This window comes from Perca flavescens, chromosome 15, assembly GCF_004354835.1.
Source record: "Perca flavescens isolate YP-PL-M2 chromosome 15, PFLA_1.0, whole genome shotgun sequence".
Classification (NCBI taxonomy): Eukaryota; Metazoa; Chordata; class Actinopteri; order Perciformes; family Percidae; genus Perca; species Perca flavescens.
The window spans coordinates 14,643,936-14,665,923 of record NC_041345.1 but is presented as its reverse complement, the minus strand read 5'-3'; the positions used below and the strand labels follow the sequence as shown (position 1 = coordinate 14,665,923).

At 43.9% G+C, this 21,988-nt stretch overlaps 1 protein-coding gene across 4 annotated transcripts in view; it reads left to right on the top strand.

Moving 5' to 3' along the window:
* The window catches only part of adgrl1a (adhesion G protein-coupled receptor L1a), a 165,191-nt gene that overhangs the window by 94,932 nt on the left and 48,271 nt on the right, over window positions 1-21,988 (top strand). For all 4 annotated transcript variants that reach the window (XM_028598530.1, XM_028598533.1, XM_028598531.1 and 1 more), the window contains one exon: window positions 17,957-18,080. In XM_028598530.1, the coding sequence (XP_028454331.1) occupies window positions 17,957-18,080 (124 nt within the window). The remainder of the gene's footprint in view (window positions 1-17,956; window positions 18,081-21,988) is intronic.

The following is a 21,988-nucleotide window of genomic DNA, read 5'->3' as shown; positions in this document are numbered from 1 at the left end:
TGAGAGAGAGAGAGAGAGAGAAAGATAGAGAGAGAGGTACAAGAGAGACGGGCTGATTTCACCAGAGTTGCAGCCTGAGTGTCCTCCCTTAATGTGGTTGCCATGACAACAGTGTATAAGAAAGTCAGGCTCCAGCAGAGTGTTTGGTATGTGGATGTGTGTGTGCGTTCTCTGCCCCTCAAGTGATTGATTGTCTGTGAGACAATATACAGTAGGATACTGTTACACAAGTGCACCTTGGGCTTTTTTTGTAAAAGGGCGGGAGTTTATTTCCTTCCACTGTTAGTTTGGTCGTATGTCCTTGTATGAATGACGGAGGGCGGGAGAAGGAAAAGAGGAAAGCAGCTTCTCTGTCTGTGTCATTGCCCTTCCTGGCAGAGCCAAGTGGGTGTGCAGTAGCTGTTGTGTACTGGCCATGTCCCCTGTACCAGTGGCAGCCATGTTGAATGAGGTTAGGTGATGTCAAGCCGGTCAGGTGACATTGTTTGGAGGGCCCAGCTGTCACAGAGCAGAGGCAGTCCCACAGGAGCGCCAATCTGTCATCATTATATTAATGACACGCATAGCACTGCTAGCAATGTCATCTCTTGTGTGTGCCAAAGTTAACGAGCAGCGCCCTAATTGTAAAATTAATTGAAAAACATTTTGATTAAAGACCACCCTCCACCACCCCGTCTCTCCTCCATCTTCATCAGCTCCCCTTTCACTCTGCGCTGCCATCTTTCTATCCCCCTGGTTATGTCCTTTTGAGTTTCCTCCCAGCCCTAGCATCTCTCACATTTACACACTATTCTCACTTTATTTTGCATCCCTGACCTTATACCATTTTCATCTGTGCTCTGTTTCTTCTTTAACCTTTTCTAGCCCGTCATTTTCTCCTCCCTTCAACAAACTCATTTTCTACTATCTGTCACTTTCTTCTTTCATTAGGCAAATTACAACTCTTTTATGTGCTCAATCTCCCTCCTCATCCCTCCCTCTCTCCCCTCCTCTTTGTCTTTTCCCATCAGGCTCCCCACTGCACTGCTGTCTCTTTCGTCTTTTTTCCTCATGTCTCCATTACTGTCTGTTTTACGCCCTCACTATGGTTGTGTATGTGTTTGTATGCAGTGGTGGTTGACTTATAAGCGGAAAGGACTTAGTAAGGTGGTCGTCTGTGCCTAGCTTTGCCTTTTTACTGCACTCCCCCTTAGCCCTTTGTAGCCTCAGAGTTTGGTCATTCTCTTGTCCCTGACTCTCATTGACTCACACACTTTCTCCTCCTCTCTCCAGCAGAGCTCCAGAGCCTGAGGGAAAGAAGGAGAGAGTGCCTTTTGAGCAGTTGTGTGTGTGTGTGTGTGTGTGTGTGTGTGTGTGTGTGTGTGTGTGTGTGTGTGTGTGTGTGACAGGAATTTGATTTCTTGCACATGTCATGATCTAATTAAGTAAATGACACATTAGGTATTGTCGCTGCCTCTGTGTGCCTGAGAGCATACAGTATGTGTGAGTGCAAAATACAAGGTGTGAGAGAGTGAGAGTATATATAGGCTGGGATAATGAGAACACCATAGCTCATTAATTTCACTCGTTGCAATAATGATACAGACAAGAAGGAGGGATTGATCATCAATGAATGATCAATAATGGGCCGTATCGATCGGAACAACACCATGTCACCATGCAGATCAACGTCACTGCAGGACACCAGGCTCCCAGGGGAAGGTGTAACTGCCTCACCACAGGCTCCTATGTTCATTTATTTAAGAGGAAACATAGGCACAAACAAATGCTACTCTGATGAATGTCTGTTTTGTGCATAATTAGTTAAACATAGCTCTTAGTCAATAGGAGAATGGATTCATGAATTAAGTCTTCCTTTGTAAATTACAAGCTCTAAACATGGTTATTGAACAGCACGGGAACATCCATTCTTAGCCTTAATAGCTCAGTTCAGAGAGAGAATGAAAACATCAAGGGAAAGTAGACTAAACAATATCAGGTGCATACTTGCGCCTGTCCTCTTTTCATTGCTCCCTTTCATGAGTCCACTCCTGTTGGTCCTTTTTACACGACCCAGACTGTCTCGGAGAGTAGCTGGCAGTGAAAGAAAAGACAGCGAAGTGACTGTAACACCGGTCGGAGTGTTGCCATAGAAACGCAGCGTCACAGCTCCTAAGCAGATAACACATTCAGTGCCATTCCCTTCATCGTAATTCCCACATCCAAGTAAGTAGCGGGAACAGGTGTGATCAACAGCTTTCTTAAATATTAGAAGGGAGGGGTGAGGGAGGGTTTGGCACCTGGAAGGACGGTTTTTTTCTGAAGCTTGTTCTGTTGTAATGACGACCTTGGGGAAAGAGTGTGAGACAGGTCTGAAGCTTAGCCAGCATGCATTAAAATGCAAAGCAAGGCAGCGTAGATGGAGGTACAGTTGCAAAACACATTGTGGTACTTACAGTTTCTTTCTACTGTAATCTTCCTGCTTATTGCTATTTCAAATTAAACACTGTCTGTTCATTTTCACAGCTTGTTAACTGTTGCCATAATTTCAATCCCATCCATCCCTATACACCCTGCCTTTTCCCATTTCTTCCTTAATAATCTAGACAAAAAGAGGAGATGGCAATGTTGGACAAGATGTTGAATGTGTTCCTCTTCACATGTGTGTCTGTGTGCTGCTGGCCCAAGGGCAGATCACCAAACAGCTGTGTGTTAGTGCCAGTGAGTAGACATTTGGTCCACTCGACCCGTAATGCTGGCACACAGGGTGGGGAACAGTGTCCAAGTCCTCCTCTCAAATCCTCCATCCATCCGTCCATCCCCTCTCATTGTCCCCGGGGCAGCAGGCAGCCCCAGCTAAATACAGATCTGCCTGAACAGGCACAGGTGCACCAGGGGGTTTGTCCCACTGCCAAATCTTGTGCTTCTGTTTCCTTTGGGCTTATGAGAGGTTTTTCCAGCTCTCTCTTTCGCTTCTGGGGGGATTGCAAAAGCTGCAGATGCAAGTGTTTGATCAGCCTGCCGATACAACAAGAAACGGGAGAGAGTGAGAAACAATACAGGACGAATTCTGATGAGGATTTTGCAGGACTGAAAGAAATGGCAACAGTGATGCGATTCTTTCAAAAGTGTTGTGCAGCTCTGGGAGTCACCAAAAATGGAGTGGAGGTCTGATTTTACTGATGGACAATGCAGTATCCCTTCAGCTCTCCTCAGGGAACTGTGTTTGGTTTGGATGTGTGTGCCAGGGGTTTCTTTAGAGAGGCACGCTGCAGGCATCCCTTTGCAGGAAGGGGAGGGAACAGAGGAGTGCTCTGGTTTCATACCTCAATCAGGAAAGCTTCAGGAGTGCCTCTCAAGGTTCAAATAGAAGCTAACGTCCATTTGTAGTGTATTTAAAAGAGAATGCGTGCACTTAAGGGCTACTTATTGCTTCACGTAGCTGAACAGAGACAGTGAACGAAAGTAGATACATGCGTAAAAGCCTTGGTACACTCAAAGACTGACACATAGCACAGCAAAACTATCTCTCTCTCTCTTTGAATGCCCTTGCTTTCTCATTCACTTTATGTCTCCCAGGACAGTGCTCAGAAATGTTGAAATGGGGCCTAACCCACGAAGCAAAGAGGGAGAGTCGTTTAAGCTAAGTTAAACAAGGGCACTTAGATTTTAAAGGGCCATAATCTTCAAAAAGGGGTGCTTTAAAATCAATTGACAAGACATAAAGGGTAAAGACAGATTAAGAGGAGGAAGGTGTAGTTGTTGGCAGTTAAAGTTGTTGGCAGTTAAGTGACTTATTTTTATGAATGAGCATGTTTAATTGAATGTCATTGATACTTGTTCTGTGAATGCGTCTTTGCTTATGTGCTCATGTCCACGTCTTCAAGTGTGGGCTGTCTGTGTGTATGTGTGTGTTTGCTGGGCAGCGCAGGTGGGCTGGATCAGTATCCAGAGCAGCACTAAGCCAGTGATTCAGCCTGCACAGTTTGGGCCAGAATCCAATTAGGACAGCCATCTGGTGACCAATCAGGGCCCTGGCTGTGATGTCACAGCAATAGAGCTCTGGGTTCCATGGGAGCTGGTAGAGGTAAATGCCATGAATCACATTGGATCCCTGTGCTGGTGAGCTTGCTAGTTGGGCCACAGAGCAGACTATCAGGCCATAGCTATGCAAGCGTCAGCGGATTGGATGATGAGGCGTGAGGGGGCGAACTGTGCCGCTGACCAGGATGCTGGGTCACTGAAACCAGGCTGTTGTGATTTGTGTCCTTGCAAATGTGGGAAGCGTTGTGTTTGTGCTTCTTTACTGACAAGAAGGAATTGTTGGCCTGTACACAAACTCCTTCTTTATTCTTGCCAAGCAGTCTAGTACACATATATTTGCTTTTAGTGTATAAACTGTAGATGTCTTTTATCATTTCTGTCTTTGTTTCACTAGATGATGGCAGTGACACCGGAGCCCTCGCATTTAGGGCACGAGGACAATATACTGTATCATGGTGTGATTGACAGCTCCATTCATTCTATTGTGATTAATATTTCAAGACTCCCCTCCGTGCGAATGCCCCTATAATTTTAAACAATCTCAAAGAGCACAAGCCAGATCTCTAGCACACAGTGAGTCCTGACCTGACCCGTACCTAAGGAAATGTTCCCAGCTCTCACACCTCTTGCTGTTAGCAGACCAGAGGGGTGGCGGATGGCTGGGTGACAGAAAGAAAGAAGTCTCAGGAGAATGGCTGTCACTACCGAAGGGCCCTCTGCAGGGCATCAGAGGGGAATCAAAACAGAGTGACAAGAGAGAGTCTCAGTGAAAGTTGACCTTAAAAAGCTTCACAGTGCCAGCTATTGCTGTAACACTTAGGTCTGTGAATATTTAATCAGCCCTTAAGCGAGTTGTAGAATAAAGCAGGTACAGCTCTAGTAGTAATACAGTGCAATACTGTGACCTATCTTAGGTTATAACTAGCAAACTAGCCTACAGTAATAATGCAAATCCCTCAGATGTACAGTAGCGTGGATAGAGGAAGGGGGTGGGAGGATGGACTGCTCATCCCTCAGTTGGGATGTACAGTAGCATGGTTAGAAGAAGGGGGTCGGACTGTTGTGATACCTAAAACCAGTTAAATCCACCCTCTTTCCATCTGGTGCTTATCTGATCAGTGGAGCAACGAGCTAGTCCTCTCAGCATGGGATTTCATATCAAACACAGGCCATAAGCCGTATTCAATAGGCATGACAAGGATACACATCAGTGGGAACACGCAATGTATTTGCTGGCCTTGCCCGCATATATAAGGGCAGCAGGGGTGAGACAAGCACAGCGTCTTGACATCAGCACTTACGTAAGTAAACAGGGGAGAGCCCACAAGCCGGACCTCACATATACTTCACACAGAGAGTGTGAGTGCAACAAAAAGAATGAAATTAGGGAAAGAGAAAAAGAAAAGGGAGAGGTGGAGGCAATCATGCAGAGAGAGACAAATCTGAGAGCCTAGCATGAAGGTGCAGGAGGTGGGAGGTGTGTGAGCTTGTGGGAATGTTTGTGTGCGAGCGTGTGTATACTCTGTATGTGCTTATGCCCGCTCTGCTGCCCTGGTGACTTCAGGTGTTATCTTCTTAGCCTCCAGACGTGACAGTGAGATAATTAAAAATGTTAACACTCACTGGAGCTTGTACTTCTATGAATTCTCAGTTTCTTTCTCTTTCTCTCTCTCATTTGTCTTTCATAAACACACACACACGCATGCACACATACACACTCTCACATTCTATTATCTCTCTTAGCCCGTGTTATGAATGACACACTTAAAGCCTGGAATGACTTGGCCATGCAGCAGTGGATCACAATTAACGTCAACGCCAGCATCTGTGGAAATAATTGTCACAGCTCAATTTTGATGTGCTGATGACCTGTTTTTCCTACTTTTAATTCCAAAATACTTATTTCTATTACTACTTTTCTATTACTTATATCTAATATCTATTTGTACGCAGGATTATTCATACGTTGAGTGCATTTGTTACAAATTCACAAATTCATTAGAATTGTGAGAATCAGTTATTAATTACAGAATGTTCAAAAAGGAAAGGTGAAAATGGAATGATATTTGTGTAATTAATTAACACTCACTGTTGAATTAATCAGAGTGACTGTAGGATAATAATTATGGATGGTAAAAAGCAGTTGCATTTTATTTCCTTGAATAAGCATAGACAGTAGACATCTATTTTTAAGGCAGTCAACAAACCGAGCCTGGTTTACTGAAGCAGTAGGAGGACACTGTTGAAATGTCTTGGCTCAAGGAAAGGGAGAGAAATACAGACAAAGACATGCTCACTGGAGTGTTTCACATGGAAAAATGAAAATTGACAGAAAGCTGACGGAGAGATGACAACCTTGTTTGTCCTTTACTGGATGATCAACATGTGTTACGCGGATATGGGTCCCCAAGGTGGACATGGGGCGGCTGATACAGAGGGTTCCATGCTCCACTGGAATTCCCCTGCCTTTAAATTAACATCCTAACTCCGCTTACTCAGCTAGCGGCACAAGCTGTGGAGCAGTGTGTGAACACTGGCGATAATGAAACTGCACACCATCGACATCATTAAAGATAATCTTGGCTCATTTCGTGCTGGGACACATAATCCAAGGAAGATGCCGTAAACAACAGGAAGAGCTCATTTTCAACACCTTCCTACTATCGTCTCACTGGCTTCCACCAGTCTCACTCCTCTCATGCTTGGTTGGGGCGGGGGTACTAGAAGTACTATATACGTTGGTTTGCAGAAAACAGATCCCAGGTTAAGGCAAAGGCTTGTCTGAAGGCGTCTCCAGCATGTGTCTAATTGAGCGCTGTGTAGTTAATTGTTTGTGCGTGGGAGGGGAGAAATCAATCTGTTTTCTCACTGCCGTGACTTCTAGGCCCTGGGGTGAAAGACTGGAGCTGGCAGACACAGACACACATACATGCGCAGCTCTGCCAAAAATCTCCAAACCATGCCTTGTAAGCACAAACTTGCACATGCAGACCCATACCCTTCCTCTACTGGCACATACACACACACACACACACACACACACTCAAACACGCACATGCACACTCACCCCTCAGAGGAAGAGGATGTGCATGAGGGGTTATTGAGTCAGGGTAAAGTCAGATCCATCTATCGATCGGCTGCTTGCTGAGAGAGGAGTCAGGAACGTGAGATCTGCACAGGTCAGAGGGCCAAGAGACAGAGGGGATAAGAGACAGTAAAAGAGTGAGAACCCTACAGAGCTTACAGCTAGTAGTGTTCCCCCCACACCCATCCCTTTGTATGTCAAGCCAGCGTTCTGCTTTGACATGGATATTCAGAGAAGCTCTACTCAGCTTCATTAGAAGAAGATTTCTTCAATTTGTAATTTGGGTCAGTGCCATATGTCAGATCAATGGGAGAGAAAGAGACATACTAACATCAACTAATTGTTATCCTTATCATTTTATGTTTATCCATTGCTATAGATTATTCTATCATTAATGTATAATATATATAATTAATCTACAGTAAACCACCATGTCAATTAACATAAATGCAAATAAGTACACACTTGCATATTTAGATAATCAGCTCTTTTGCATGTGTTTGCTGCTGTCAGTAAATGTCTATTTGCATTTTAATTCTTTATGTTTTCTTCGATGCACCGGTCATCTCCACACAGCAAAAATGGTTGTTCTAGTTTATGGGGAATGTGTACTAGGATTAGAGCAACAACTCACATCTGATCTCATCTGAGCCACCAAAAGCTCCTTTCCCATTGGCTGACAGCAGCTAGTGGAATGCGAGCAAGCACCCCCTTGATTGGCTCAGAGTTATTTATTTTCACCAAGTCAAAAACTCTTCCATTATTGATGAGAATGAAGCAAACTGGGATCTGATGATGAGATGTGAAAATGGGATGAGAACTGCAGAGGGATGGAGGGAGCATGTGAGTACAAAACAGGGGCGGTGGGGAGTATGGAGGGGCAGAGAGCTGAGGCTGAAGATAGATATGTAGAGGGGGAGGGTTGCTAAGGTGGATTTGTACAAACAGTACTATCCTTCACTTGGAAAGCAGCAGCAGGTGCCATGAGATGTCGCTTGATTCATCTCTCTTTATGCGCTTGGATCACTTTTCTCTTCCGAACCTTTTTACCCAAACAAAAGCAGAAGGAGGGAGTGATTCAGAGTGACCAGACGCCCGAGACTCTCGGAACGGAGGGGAAAAAGGTCACATGAAACAAGAGGCTCCATGGAGACCACCGACCAGAACGAAATGTGTCGATGAAATGATGTACTCAGGCCTCCGGGGACAAGAGGAGATGGAGGGAAAAACGAGTACTTGAAAAGCAAGAAAAAGAAAGTGTGGGTAGCAGCAGAGCCGTGTGTGTGTGTGTGTGTGTGTGTGTGTGTGTGTGTGTGTGCGCATATGAAGGTGTTTGTCTGGGTGTACATGTCTCAAGGGGTAAACATTACACCATAACACGCACAACTGAAAAACAAGTGTGTGCGGATTGAATGCATGGGAGTGTAGATGTGCTTTTTCTTTGTGTGTACACTTGCAGACTACGAGCAGTAGTGGGGGGAGGCGGTAGGCACAGACCCTCTGGATCATCTCCATGCACTAATGGGTGTTCACCTGGTGTGGATCCCGGCATAGCGTTTCCAGCATCGTGCTGTTGGTAATTAACAGAAGCAGGCAGTGGAAAGCAGCACCTGTTACAGCCTGACTGACGGAGGCCCTGAGCTCTGGGCTCTGGGCTGTGTCTCCCACTGTTCCTCTCTAATAATCAGACCACCATCGCCCATCCTTCCTCCTGGATATCACAGCATGCACTTGTGTGTTTGTGTGATTACGTGTGTTGTTCAAAACAAGAGAAAAGAGCTAGAGAGACGGAGAGATTATCCAATCATTTCAGTAGCAATGGTAGTTCCAAACATACAGTAGCTTGAGGCTCTCTGTGTGCTTCTAGATGTTATTTTTTTCAGCAAATGTGCATGCTAGTGTCAAACATTTACCTGTCTGTTTCCCAGACAGCTGAGCAACAACACTAATGCAAAGGCTACTGTGTGATGATTCAACTTTTGTTGTGCCTGAGACTTTATATTACCTAGTATAAGTGTCAAAGGTTTATATTTTCCATTTCTGTTCAGACTTATTTATATACACTATTAATGTATCTGTCATTGATTTAGTTGTTTTAAATAGCAGATAGAGATACATAAATGAGGGGGTTTCAGCATTAAGTTGAGATTTAACTGAATAAGACCACTGCATGCTTATGTTTGCGTGGACATACATGTGTGTACGTAGACTTTTATTTCTCCTGTTGTTCCTGAGTAGATATGAAGGTAGACAGTGGGATGAAGCAAGAGAGGATGTGAGTGACAGCCATGTTTTAGAATTGGGGCATGTCAGCCAGGCCTGCTGTGTCAGAATCTCCTGATGCCCACTCTGCCCATGCTAAAGCTGGATAACCTTGGCAGGCAGATTGGGGTCACTACTATCAAATTAGATACATCACACACACACACACACACACACACACACACACACACACACACACACACACACACACACACACACACACACACAGCATTGCACATCACAGGTCACTCCGACATGTGCATTTGGTCCTACTCGCTGTGTGAAAATTCACTTAAGTTAGAGTTTGGTTGAATTGCTAAAGTTTCCCTAAATTGGAAATGCCCAGCTTTCACAATGAGATAATGCACTGGGATGATAAAAATCCAGATACACTTATCTGAGGTTTAATTAATGTGCGCTCACATTACAGGCCAGAAAGATACGCTGAGCTGGTCATAATGCAAACTGCTCTGTGCCTGTGTGGGCCATTAACATGCTAGTGTGACTCTCTGACATTACGAGTATTGCTAATAAACAGCACTCTTAAGCTATCTTGTCAGAAATCCAAATCCTGAAATCAAACGTGAACCTGGAAAATTAATCAAATATTGATGTTGTCAAAAGGATATAGATTTTTGTTTTTACCAATAAAAAGTTTGCTCTTTGGGGCTGCCTCTAGCTCGCCCAGTAGGAGCGTTCACCCCATGTTGGCTGAGTCCTGCAGCGGCGTGGGTGCGAATCCGGTCTGCTGCCATTTGCTGCGTGTCGTCCCCCATCTCTCTCCCCCTTTCATGTATATCCACTGTCATCTCAAAATAAAGGGAAAAGCCCCCAAAAATAATAATAAAAAGAAGTTGCTCTTTATCTGCTGTCGGAACCTGAGCATTCTTACAAACCCTGAATGCACCACAGCACAATAACAATGTCAGATTCATGTTCAACAAGCAGCCTTAGGCACACTTTTTAAACCAAATGCATTGAAAGGAATGAATTATGTTAAAACTTAATATTAAGTAAAGAGGAGGAAACAATTTGTTTGGGCGAGTTAGATACAAAACACAATATGAGCTCAGACATTGCAACTACTCGGCTCACCTCACGATTACATCGCCTCATACACTTCACCCTTAATTAGATACAAATTGTTAGATAAAAGTAGTTATTGTCAGCAACAATAAAGCAAAGAACCATCAATTAGTTTGAACTGTCCTAACCTAAAGTGTGTACGTCTTAGTTTGTTTTTTTAGTCTGTTGGACTTGAGTCAAACTAGCTTCACTGAAACCAAACCTTCACCTGTTTAGAGAGCGGATCTCTGAAGTGGCAAGTTGAAGATGTGACAGAATAATTAGTTGATGATGCCACTGACACAAAAGATGGATACTTTCATTGTATGGGTCTCAGCAATGAGATGAAAAGAATGTCAACCTATTTTTAAATGTCACTGTCTCTTTTTGTTCTGAATCCCTGCTCTACTTTGTGCCACAGATCTTAACTGGGTCAACATCACATGTGGCACCCCAATGGGCTCTTCTGTGTGTGTACATGTGTGAGTGTGTGCATGTTGGTGAACATGTATGTGATTGCTTCAAGACATGATCAGGTGCATGTTACCATACACTGATATCAACACTTCCTGTAGGAGTGGGTGTCTACAGTTTGCCTTGAGTGAGTGACTATATTAGCTAAACACTTACAAATGAGTTTTTTCCACACATTATAATTGTCTATTATCCCCAATTAGGAGTGAGCATGCATTACTGCACTGCACATTGTTTAAGTCTGTTTCTTGCTTGTTATTAGAGAGAGCTGTGGATGGGCGGGAGTGAAAAAAGGTTTGTGTGTGGGTGGATGTATGCAAAGGTTTCATGTGTTTGTCTGTGTAGTGTTCATCTGTAGTGTGTTTGATCGTAGCGTATGCTTGGCTATGATGTACCGTAGCGCAACAGTGAGGCGGGCCTTGCCCTGCTGGAGCTTTCAGATTAATAGACACTGATAATAACACACACACAACTCACAGCGCTTCTGTCCTTAATGAAGATGGATCTAGCCGGCGCTGGCGGTGCACAGGCACTTGGGGTGGCAGCCTGCCAGTCACAGCCAAGTGACATCTGGGAACACCTCAATGCAAAGGGCGGGAGGGAGCAAGATTCACCAGAGAGGACAATTTCATTACATTATCATGTTATATCATAATCCATTGTTGGTGGCTCATAAGATTAATGTCAGGGCCGGCAGTTATCACTCTTGTTGTGAAGACTTAATGGTCATAGTGAATTATTCATTTCCTCCTATTGATTTGCAACGCAACTCATGCTGACAAAGTTGACTGATATGGAGTATATCTAATTTGACTGGGAGGTTGGGACGCAAGGGAAAAGAAATGGAGGAGAAAGTGTGAGAGGAAAAAGTCAAAAGCCAGAAACAAGATGAAGTTATGTCTCAGTGCAGACAGATGTGGCACTAATTGTGCTGCTCAACTTTCTTTCTTCTAGGTGTTAAAAATAGATTTCTTAACATTGACAAAAATTGACATCTCATCTTTGTCATGGCCACATTGCAATTTTCAGACTGAATTGATGTATTATCTTTCCACTGGTTGGTGATTGGTTAAGAGATGGCTGACAAATTGGGTCAGAGGTTCCATCCCTGTAAGATATTAGAGCCCATTAGAGCGGGGCAGCAGCCAGTGTTTGTGTTAGAAGACAGGTGGGTGCTGAGGTCACTTCCTCTGGCAGCTGTGGCGGGCATCACAGGGCAAGCATTGATGGGTGGTGGCATTGCCTCCTGTTGCATCAGTAATAATAAACAGTGACAAGCTCTCCGCCGCCGCTATAAATCACAGGACACACTGGAGAAACTGAAGACCAGGCTGGGGAGCATGTTCTCTCTCCTGCGTTGTGTCATTGCTGACAAACAAACTGACTTGTTGGCTGGCTGGCTTGGGGCAGACTATCTCTATCACTCATTCACAGATGAAGCCCTGTTAACACACACAGTCAACCCCTTTCAGATACTTGTGCACTCTGATTAGCATTTACAACTGTCACTCAGAAATATTGGACTCTTACTAGCTGCTTTATAGGCTTTCTTTTTGTAGAACTACTACTGTTTCGGAAACATACTGCTTAAAGTGTAGACTCTAGAGATGAGGAGGTGTGTAGGTTGGGCTTTGTGGAGAGCTGCAGCCGAGGGCGGATGCTGAAGCAGGAAAAAGTGGTACAGGGGTGTCTATTGAATAAAGTGAGAGGGGCTCCCTCTTTCTCCCCCCTTCCCTTTGCCTTTACCTCTTTGACAGCCACACTAGCCCTGTTTGATATCCCTCCGCTGTGTTCTGCAGCTCTGCAGATTCCCTTGTCTCATTTGCATTCCCTTAAAGCACACTTCCATTAAAGTCTCTCTCTATTTTTTTGTCTCTTCCACTTTCCTTCTGTTTCTTCAAATAGTTATTTTTTTCCCTGGGTTGCTGTTTTGGAAGGAGCCTTATTCCCTGTTGACTACACAGCCTATCCCCGCTCTCCCTGAGTCAGTAATCAAACACATTGGCCCTAATACACAGGCCATTACAAGAGCTCTGATGTTCCATCTGCACACAGCCGGCACAATGGTGTCATTATATAAACAGCCCTGCTGCTGCAGCCAGCAAGATACTACCACACCACAGCTCCGGCCTTAACTGACCTACCCCAGTAAATGGAGAAGTGTTGGGATGATCTGACCTGAATGTGCTTGTGTAGTTGCTGCTATCTTAACATTATCTATCCTGAATGAACGCTCTAGTGTTAACATTACAGTTCTCACTATGTCCAAGACCGTGTGGGCTGTTGAGCATCAATGCAAATGTAATAGAATCAGGTTGTTGTGAGGGAATAATATCTAATGCTATTATGTTGTCTTTGCTAGTGATAGCCTCACCAAAAAGGATTAGGGAGATTAGTGATAGGCCCAACTGGAAGATAACAATGAAGGGGGTGGGAGGATGGCGCTTTATACAAGCTGGTATCATTTTTTTGCAGTGACATTGATTTGATCTTGTTTTGGCATCTGTTGTGTACAGAGGTGGGATTGTACAATTCATAGAGAATTGTATTATTTCTTCAGTTAAGATTTTAGGAGATTAAATACTAAAAGGAATATTCCTGTTTAAATTCAATAGATAATGGTGTCAGATTGTGCCAGCCATTACCCTTGATGTCACTTTCAGCACAGTGATTGAAGCAAACTCTTTCTCATAATTAGTTATCTGATTCCATGCACACTGTTAATAGGGGCTTTTGAGACACACACACACAAACACACACACACACACACACACACACACACACACACACACACACACTGCAAGTAGAAGTATGTCCAAATCATCACTTTGGCTAATTTGAATAATCATTGAATTAAATTTGACTGTCATACCTCAGCATCGTGGAAGGCAGGTTTGACAGTAAAAACACAGCCTCCCACTCAGCAAAGCTCGATCACAGATGGTGATGGTAATGATATTTCATGGTATGTCTGTTACGTTTTGAAAGGAAAAGTAGGATAATTATATTCACTTTGGCGAGTGATTAGTTTTATGGAGGTGAAGAAGTAATTAATGAATTTTATCTCATCCCCATTTATTGTTACACTTCCTTGTATTGCTCCCTCTTGCCTAACAAAAGAGAGTACAAAAGAGTATCGAGTGTGACAAAGCTTCAGCACCGATGAGTCAGAGGGAGAATTACTTAGATGCCCCCAGGCGAAGCATACGTTTTTGTCGTTCTCTGCAGTCTCATCAAACCCTAATACTACATGGCTAGCCTTCACTGAGTCTAGTGACACCTTCCTCTGAAATAAAGTGCCTGTCTCAGGCCAAATTCCCAACAGTACTTATAAAAAAAAGTACTTGTTTTCGATTTATTCCAATTTAAGTGGATGTTGGAAGTTTATTTGAACTGAATTTTTACTTGATTACAAATATTTAATGCAGCAGTTTGCATCACTTTCTGATTTGTAAGTGAGATGTGATTGCCATTCAGTTTTGCACGCTCGACTGTGTCAGTTGCTAGGAGGCAATCATTTCCTTCATAGCGGGAGCTTTGCCACTGAACCAACTATTTGTTGTTGAAGCATCTGAGGCATAAACATCAGTCCTAATAGCATGGGAAATGCTGGTGCTTCATCTTAAGATGCAAAGACTTTTCTTTGCATGAAGCAAAAGACCGTCAGAAGTTATGTCAAATTTTTAAATCAATCATGAGTGTTTTCCTATCCAAATACATTTGTGTGTTTGCATTTTCCCACTCCCCACTTTGCTTCCGATTGCCCTGCATGATTTTCACTTGTATATACAACATACCTCATCATCAAATATATTGAAATGCTAATTTAGAACTTTGTGCGCAAGTATCTTTTGAAGGCTCTCAGTAGAATATTTACTTTTAAAGCTGCAGTTTTAGTCCAATTAGCAGTGTGGATCTGTAGCCTTCTGACCACAGGCTGCCCAGTCACAGATGTACTGAGTCGACTCACTCTTATCATACTTGGGGCTTGGGGGGTAAACAGCCTAAAGCGGAGAGTTGCACCAGCTTTTCTAATTTGCAGCAAAAACTGTCTATGTAAACTCTTTGTTCTCCCTCCTTTTGATTCTGGTTGGGTAATCTTTCTAAATGCCTCTTTCTTCTTTACAGAAATGATTTGTGTGATGGGGTAAACATGAATGGTTTTCGTGACAGACACACACAGCCTTTACCAGTAGCCCTCGTGACTTGTGACACCCTGTTCTCGATGAGCAAGTCTCCTAAAGCAAACGGATCCTAATGATCATGGTGATTATCGTAATGATCCAATAGAAGTGGATAATGAGGTTATTTGCTTTGGATCAAGGCAGCCTGTAAATTAATAGCTGATGAAACAGAGGGTAGCATCCCAAACAAGATCACCAAACTGTGCACTTAAGTGTAACTCCGCCAACGCGTCGTTTAGACAGCCGCATGTCTTTGTGTTGATACAACTGACTGTCATTTGCCCTGCCTCCCACTTTCTCTTTTGCTCGCCTTCCTCACCTTTCCACCAGTGCAGGAAAATTGCTGTCCATTCTCTCATTTTGTGGGCTCTGGTCTCATAGGGATATGATGTTCCGCTCTATTAGAAGAGAAACAGTGATGATAATAATGGTGGATGTGATCAGTGCAAAAGGTCAGCCTCTGCCCTCGGGCGCATAACATCCTCCATGTAGGGAGAGCACAGAGGGTGAAGACACCCATCTCACACCCTCCACAAATTCCTAACCTTCCTCCACCCAGAGGCACACTGACTCATAGACACTGGCAGAAGAAATGCATTCTCCTTTGGCATTTCTTACTACTCCTTTGTTATTCTCACTTAGGTATTTTCAGCAGTTTCTCTTCCTTGTTGTTCCTTTGTTCTGTAATTCCTTTGTTTCTTCTTTTCCTTCATTTTAGCTAACACTATATCCTTCTTTTCTCTATTCCTTCTGTTGTCCCTTACTACCACATTGAAACAGAATGTTGTGTAATGCTAGCTTTCTTTTTGTCACAAAATAAAATCAATTTATCCACCCTGCACTTTTCACTCCCACCCTCCCTCAATCCCCAACCTGCCTTCCCTCCCTCCCTGCTCTCTTTCTCTGGCCCACCTCATCTTTTGAGACCACAGGAGAGCTTTTGTTGAAATGTACAGATAGAAGCACAGTCAAAAGAAACAAGCGGAAAGACAGATTTTTCTTATTAAAACCACAAAAGTTGGAGAACAAAAAACGAAGGCCTGTCACTGCACAGTAGGGGATCAGTTTTTGACCATTGATATTACAGCCAGATCGGGGTGGGGAAGACAAGCTGTAAGAGAGAGCGGTGCCTCCAAGACTTCTACAGTACAACATCACATGTCTATTGCTATTTGTTTACTGCTTTTCTATTCTTTCTTTATCTCTCCTGCCCTCCCTCTGAGCGTGTCCTTTTCTCTCAGCTTCCGGTCATAGAGAGTGGTCGCAAACAAACTCAAAATAAGGCACAGGCTGCACTAGTGCAGAGGTTGTGTGTGTGTGCTCTTTGCCCTCCCCTCCTCTCTCACTCTACGACATCCAACATACTAATCCACACAGCAACACCCTGGCAGGTTGGTGGCTGCGGGCCGGTCGTTGCCACTGGGGAGGAGGGTAAATATCAGAGAAGGTCAGGAAGAGGAGGGGCTGGAGAGGTGGAGGGGAAGCCAAATCAGTGATGATGAAGAGAGGGGGTGAAGCCACCCAGTCACTCAGTACCTGCCATATTAGCTGCCAGGAGAAGAGAGCTTGGCCATGCCTGCATGTTGACATTTGTGCTGTTGAGCAAACACAAAATATTACAAATATGCAGGGACTTTTTGTCACTTTTTATAAATAAGTGTCTAACTTAATGTATGTCTGAGGTAAAGTTTAGATTAATATTAGTGTTATTTTACTACTTATTGTCCCGATTATTTACTTAGAATTTTCCTTTAAATATTTTCAGAGTAAGATTTAAATGATCTGTGCTTTATGAATGAAACAAATGTGCATAATTTGTGTGTGTGTGTGTGTGTGTGTGTGTGTGTGTGTGTGTGTGTGTGTGTGTGTGTGTGTGTGTGTGTGTGTGTGTGTGTGTGTGAAAAAATACACATTTGCTAACATTGGAAATTAGTTGTCACTGAAAAGCTCTCTTGGCTTGTCAACCTAACTCAATTTGTAGAGTTTGAGCTGCTACTTTCGTAAGTTAGTTGAAAATGCTAGGGCTGTGTGCATGAGAAAGAGAGTGCATGCATGCTTAATCTATTATATTGTGCCCTCCTACAGTATAAGTTGTTAGGATCAATTAAATAAAAGGTATAGAAGGTTGGCGAGATCAAAGAAAATCTTCTAAACCCCCTTCCAAAAAAGAAATTGCACCCACAAACACACAGATACAGACAGACGCAGTCCAATCTGTCTGTTTCATCAGCAAGCTCAGCAGGAGGAGTATTAGCTCTAACAATACCGTCTCTACTGTTTTCTGTCTTCCAGCCCCTGCAGGGGTAGAGCAGTTTCTACTGTCAAAAAATCAGAGCTAAAGTTCCAGATTATGATTTATTTCATTAGGAAATGAGATGTGTGAGCCCTACGGCACTGCTGACTGAGTCACTGCTTTTCACAGTCTCGCTTTGTGTGCATGCCCGTACGCAAACACACACACACACGCGCACGCGCGCACACACACCCACACACACACACACACACACACACACAAAAATATGTATTTTTTTGTTGTTGAATACAGCCCCATTAACAGCCCCAAAACATATGTAGCATGTCTGATTCAATCAAGCGTTCAAACACTGGAGTGATGAGCTGATAGTGGTAACAGCTGTTGCCATGCCATCCTGCACAAAATGGCCTCAGATCTCCCTGTCTGATCATTATACCTGACCACCACAGGGGGAGCCTCTGCTATACTGAGAGGAGTAAGAATGCAAAACAGTACATTAGAATAATTCCTCTTTATGGACATACAGTTACATACAACTGTTTATGAGGCACTTACATCTGTTGATGAGGCACTAACCTCTCTAATATTTCTATCTCTCTTTTTCTGCAGGATCACCTACGCATTAGCACCACCCTTTGCCCTGCCCCTTGGTCAGCCTCCAACATGGCTCTAGCAGTCTGGATCATCTTCACCTGTGCTGTTGCTTTCAGCAACGTTGCTCCATCCTCACCAGGTGTGTAATAAATATTACAAATTATTTTGGTATTTTGTCACATTACATTACAAGTAACTAAACTCATGCATTCATACTGTATGTACACTGTTTATTAAACAATAGGTATCATTTTGTATTGCTTAACTAAGCCAGCTTGTAATAAGCACATTAGCTACTGCTGGGTTGGCTGGCTGTAACTGACCTGACCAGGTTATTGCAAATGAGGATGTAATATTTATACGTCAGCTACGTGATGGAGGTTGTAAGTATATTGACTTGCTGACCGGGCTAGAAACGCTGCACTTGATTAACCAAACTGTCTACAAGAGACGGAGAGAGATTGTGAGCAAGGTAGATAGTGTATGTGTGAGTGTCAATAACATTTCGTGTCATCTCAATGTTAGTTGAAGCGTGGCAAGAATATAAGGGGGAATCCGTGCATGTAATGGTGCCATATGTGTGACCTCTTTGAATGTGCCATGTACCATAAGATATTTCATTTTGTGTTTGTGTGTTTGTGTGTGTTAGCTGTTGTATGTCTAGCAGCAGGTGACCTGGTTGGGCTGAAGTGATGCTGGAGGGTGGGTGTGTGTGTGTGTGTGTGTGTGTGTGTGTGTGTGTGTGTGTGATAGAGCAAGGATTGCAGGGAGAGAAGGAGGGCAAAGGAGGGGCTGTTGGGTGTCCTGCTAGTGGCCTGCCACACAGACAGCAGCACACCATCTGCTGTATGCTCTCAGTCAGCTCTGTGCCAACGAGCCGCTGGGTGATGGACAGCTAGGACGAGCAGGGGGAGGAGCATTAGGTAGAGACACTGTAGCCACAGGGCGGGGCTAGTGATGAAGCAGGAGGAGACGAAGAAACTGAGAGAAGGAGGTTAAAATTAAAATGTGATTATTTATGCTTGTGTCAGCATTGTTTTTTTAGCTTTCCTACTGTGTAATGTAAGCTCTGATTGGCCAGGTGCAGATCTAATTTAAGTAGGTGCTGTTTTTTTTTCGTCTTAATTTGGCTGCTTTTGTAACATTGGATTTAAGTAGCGTACGCTCTGTTCCACCGGGCACATTTTGCCTCTGGCGCTGTGTTGCTTTGTGTATGTGTGTGGGTGTGCACATTTGCGTGAAAATAATTCAACTATCTGTGTGAATTGGCACTTGGGGGGTATTAATAATTCATTAATAATCAATTGACTGTTATCTGTATTCAGCCCCAATGTACAGACGCAACATTTGGTTTGGTGAAATTAGGAAAATCTTTTAAAAAATAAAAATAATAATACATTTAATTTATAATGCACTTTTCATCAGAGATCTCAAAGTGCTACATGTCAGAAACAAAAAAGATAAGCAGTTTAAAATACAAATGTGATACAATACAATGATTTCTAATTGAATCAGGCAAAAAGGCATGCACGTAGACACATGCGTATGCACACCCACACCTCTTTGGTGCTCATAATTTTGGCAGCTGAATTTTGGCTGAAATGTATTCTCTTTATTCTACTGTAGTGTGACCAGAGGAGCAGGAGAGAATAGAAAAAGAGCGCAAGGGAGGGAGAATTTAAAGGAAGTGGGCAGGGTTTTGATGTGACGAGAATTGCTGAAATCACTCTCAAGCTAATCAGAGCTCAATTGGAAACCTGCAGGATCATCACACATGGCTTCACAGTCTAATGTGTACCCCTGCTCCTCCTCGGTGTCCTGACTAATCTGCCATGCTTTAACCTCACTCTACTCCTGGCTGCACATTCTAATATTTACCCCTAACACTCACACATTTGTTACTACCTCGTTAATGCAAATGTTCCTAACCAGCATGAGCTTTGCACACTTACTTCTTCACTGCTCTGTCCCAAAAACCTCACTCACCTGCCCTATTATCTTGTTAATTCACTATGCAAGTCTCCATTTATTTTTGAAATGCAGTGGCTGTGTGAAATAAAAACAACATTTTCTCTGTGAATGCAAGCTCATACTAACATAGGTAAATAAAGTCATGTTCCAACTTCCTAGCGGCATACACCAAGCCCCTCTGCCCGCCTGGCCCGGCAGGCTCCATGACAGACGGACATGAATACCCTGACAAACTGAATTTCCCGCTGATTCCACAGAATGCTCGAGACTGTACAACCCTTCCTATGCAGTGTTGTTGCTCTGAAAGCCCATTAGGTTTGCCTAATGTGGAAGGCATTGCAGGCAGCTGCGCCGAACGTGATGAAGCCCTGACACTTTCATTTAGCATGGTGCAAGCATCGACGTGTGCATGTGACTATGTGTGGCACTTGATGTGCACCAGTGGTGGAAGCCAGATCATTATAAGGATACCTGCGACTTTTCAGTCTATAATGCATGTGAGGTGTGTTAATATGCAAGCATGTACACACACTGTATGTGTGTGTAGAGTATGTCCATGAGTGTGTGTGTGTGTGTGTGTGTGTGTGTGTGTGTGTGTGTGTGTGTGTGTGTGTGTGAGCATTTGTGTATGAGGATGTGTGTGCCACTTGTATCAGGACACCAGCGCCAGCTGACTGGTGGAATCTGTTCTCATCTCCCCTGTATTTAAGCCTTTGCTCTCAGATCAGTCGCGTGGAAAGGCCCATGGTCCTTTAGTGCACACGCAGACATTTTTATCTGTCTTCCCCTCCTCTCCCCGGCTTTTTTTCTGTGCCTTTTCCCCTGAACGGTAGTTGTTATTTAAGGATGGGGGACTAGCTGTTTTTACACATCTTTTCAACAAAGTGCTATAGTCTCTCGACTATTCCTGGATGGTGACTATGTCTAAATGGGGACTGATCTCAATGCAGTATTTTGCTTTCTATAATGCAGAGGTGGGTAGTTATTTTTCGTGGAGGGCCACATGAAGAATTCACTATGCCTTTCCAAGCCAGATGCTTTTTTTATGACTGACCTGACAGTTATTTCCGGTCTAATGCTGCATTTCCACTGCATGGTACTGCATGGCTCTGCTCAACTCGTCTCATTTTTTTTGCTTTTTACATTATCAAAAGTTGTGGATAGTACCTGGTACCTGGTACTTTTTTTGCTGCCACCTCGGTCGAGGTTCCAAGCGAGCTGAACCGATACTGGAAAGTGGAGTTAAAACACTGAGGACCACAGATTGGTCAAAGAGAAAAGTCACTAGTGTGACACGGGACATCCTGCACAAAGCCACCATTTAAAAAAAGCCAAGCTACGTAATTAGTTTTATTTACTCACCCTAAATAAATAAATAAAAGGCAGGCCACAAAACTATGCCATACACTATGCTATTACATATTACGATTGACGTGCAGACAATGTTGCCAATGAAACAATCCAGCAGTTTTATGCAGCATCGCTATGGCAATAAGATCAAAATCCCGTCTACACTGAGGGCGAACTACCCGCAGTGGAAAATGAAATAGAGAAAAGCACCTGGTACCAGACGAAAAGAGAGCTTAGCCAGAAGGCAAAGCTCTCGATCTACCGGTCAGTTTTCGTTCCTACCCTCACCTATGGTCATGAAGGCTGGGTCATGACCGAAAGAACGAGATCCAGGGTACAAGCGGCTGAAATGGGTTTCCTCAGGAGGGTGGCTGGCGTCTCCCTTAGAGATAGGGTGAGAAGCTCAGTCATCCGTGAGGAGCTCGGAGTAGAGCCGCTGCTCCTTTGCGTCGAAAGGAGCCAGTTGAGGTGGTTCGGGCATCTGGTAAGGATGCCCCCTGGGCGCCTCCCTAGGGAAGTGTTCCAGGCACGTCCAGCTGGGAGGAGGCCTCGGGGAAGACCCAGGACTAGGTGGAGGGATTATATCTCCAACCTGGCCTGGGAACGCCTCGGGATCCCCCAGTCGGAGCTGGTTAATGTTGCTCGGGAAAGGGAAGTTTGGGGTCCCCTGCTGGAGCTGCTCCCCCCGCGACCCGACACCGGATAAGCGGACGAAGATGGATGGAT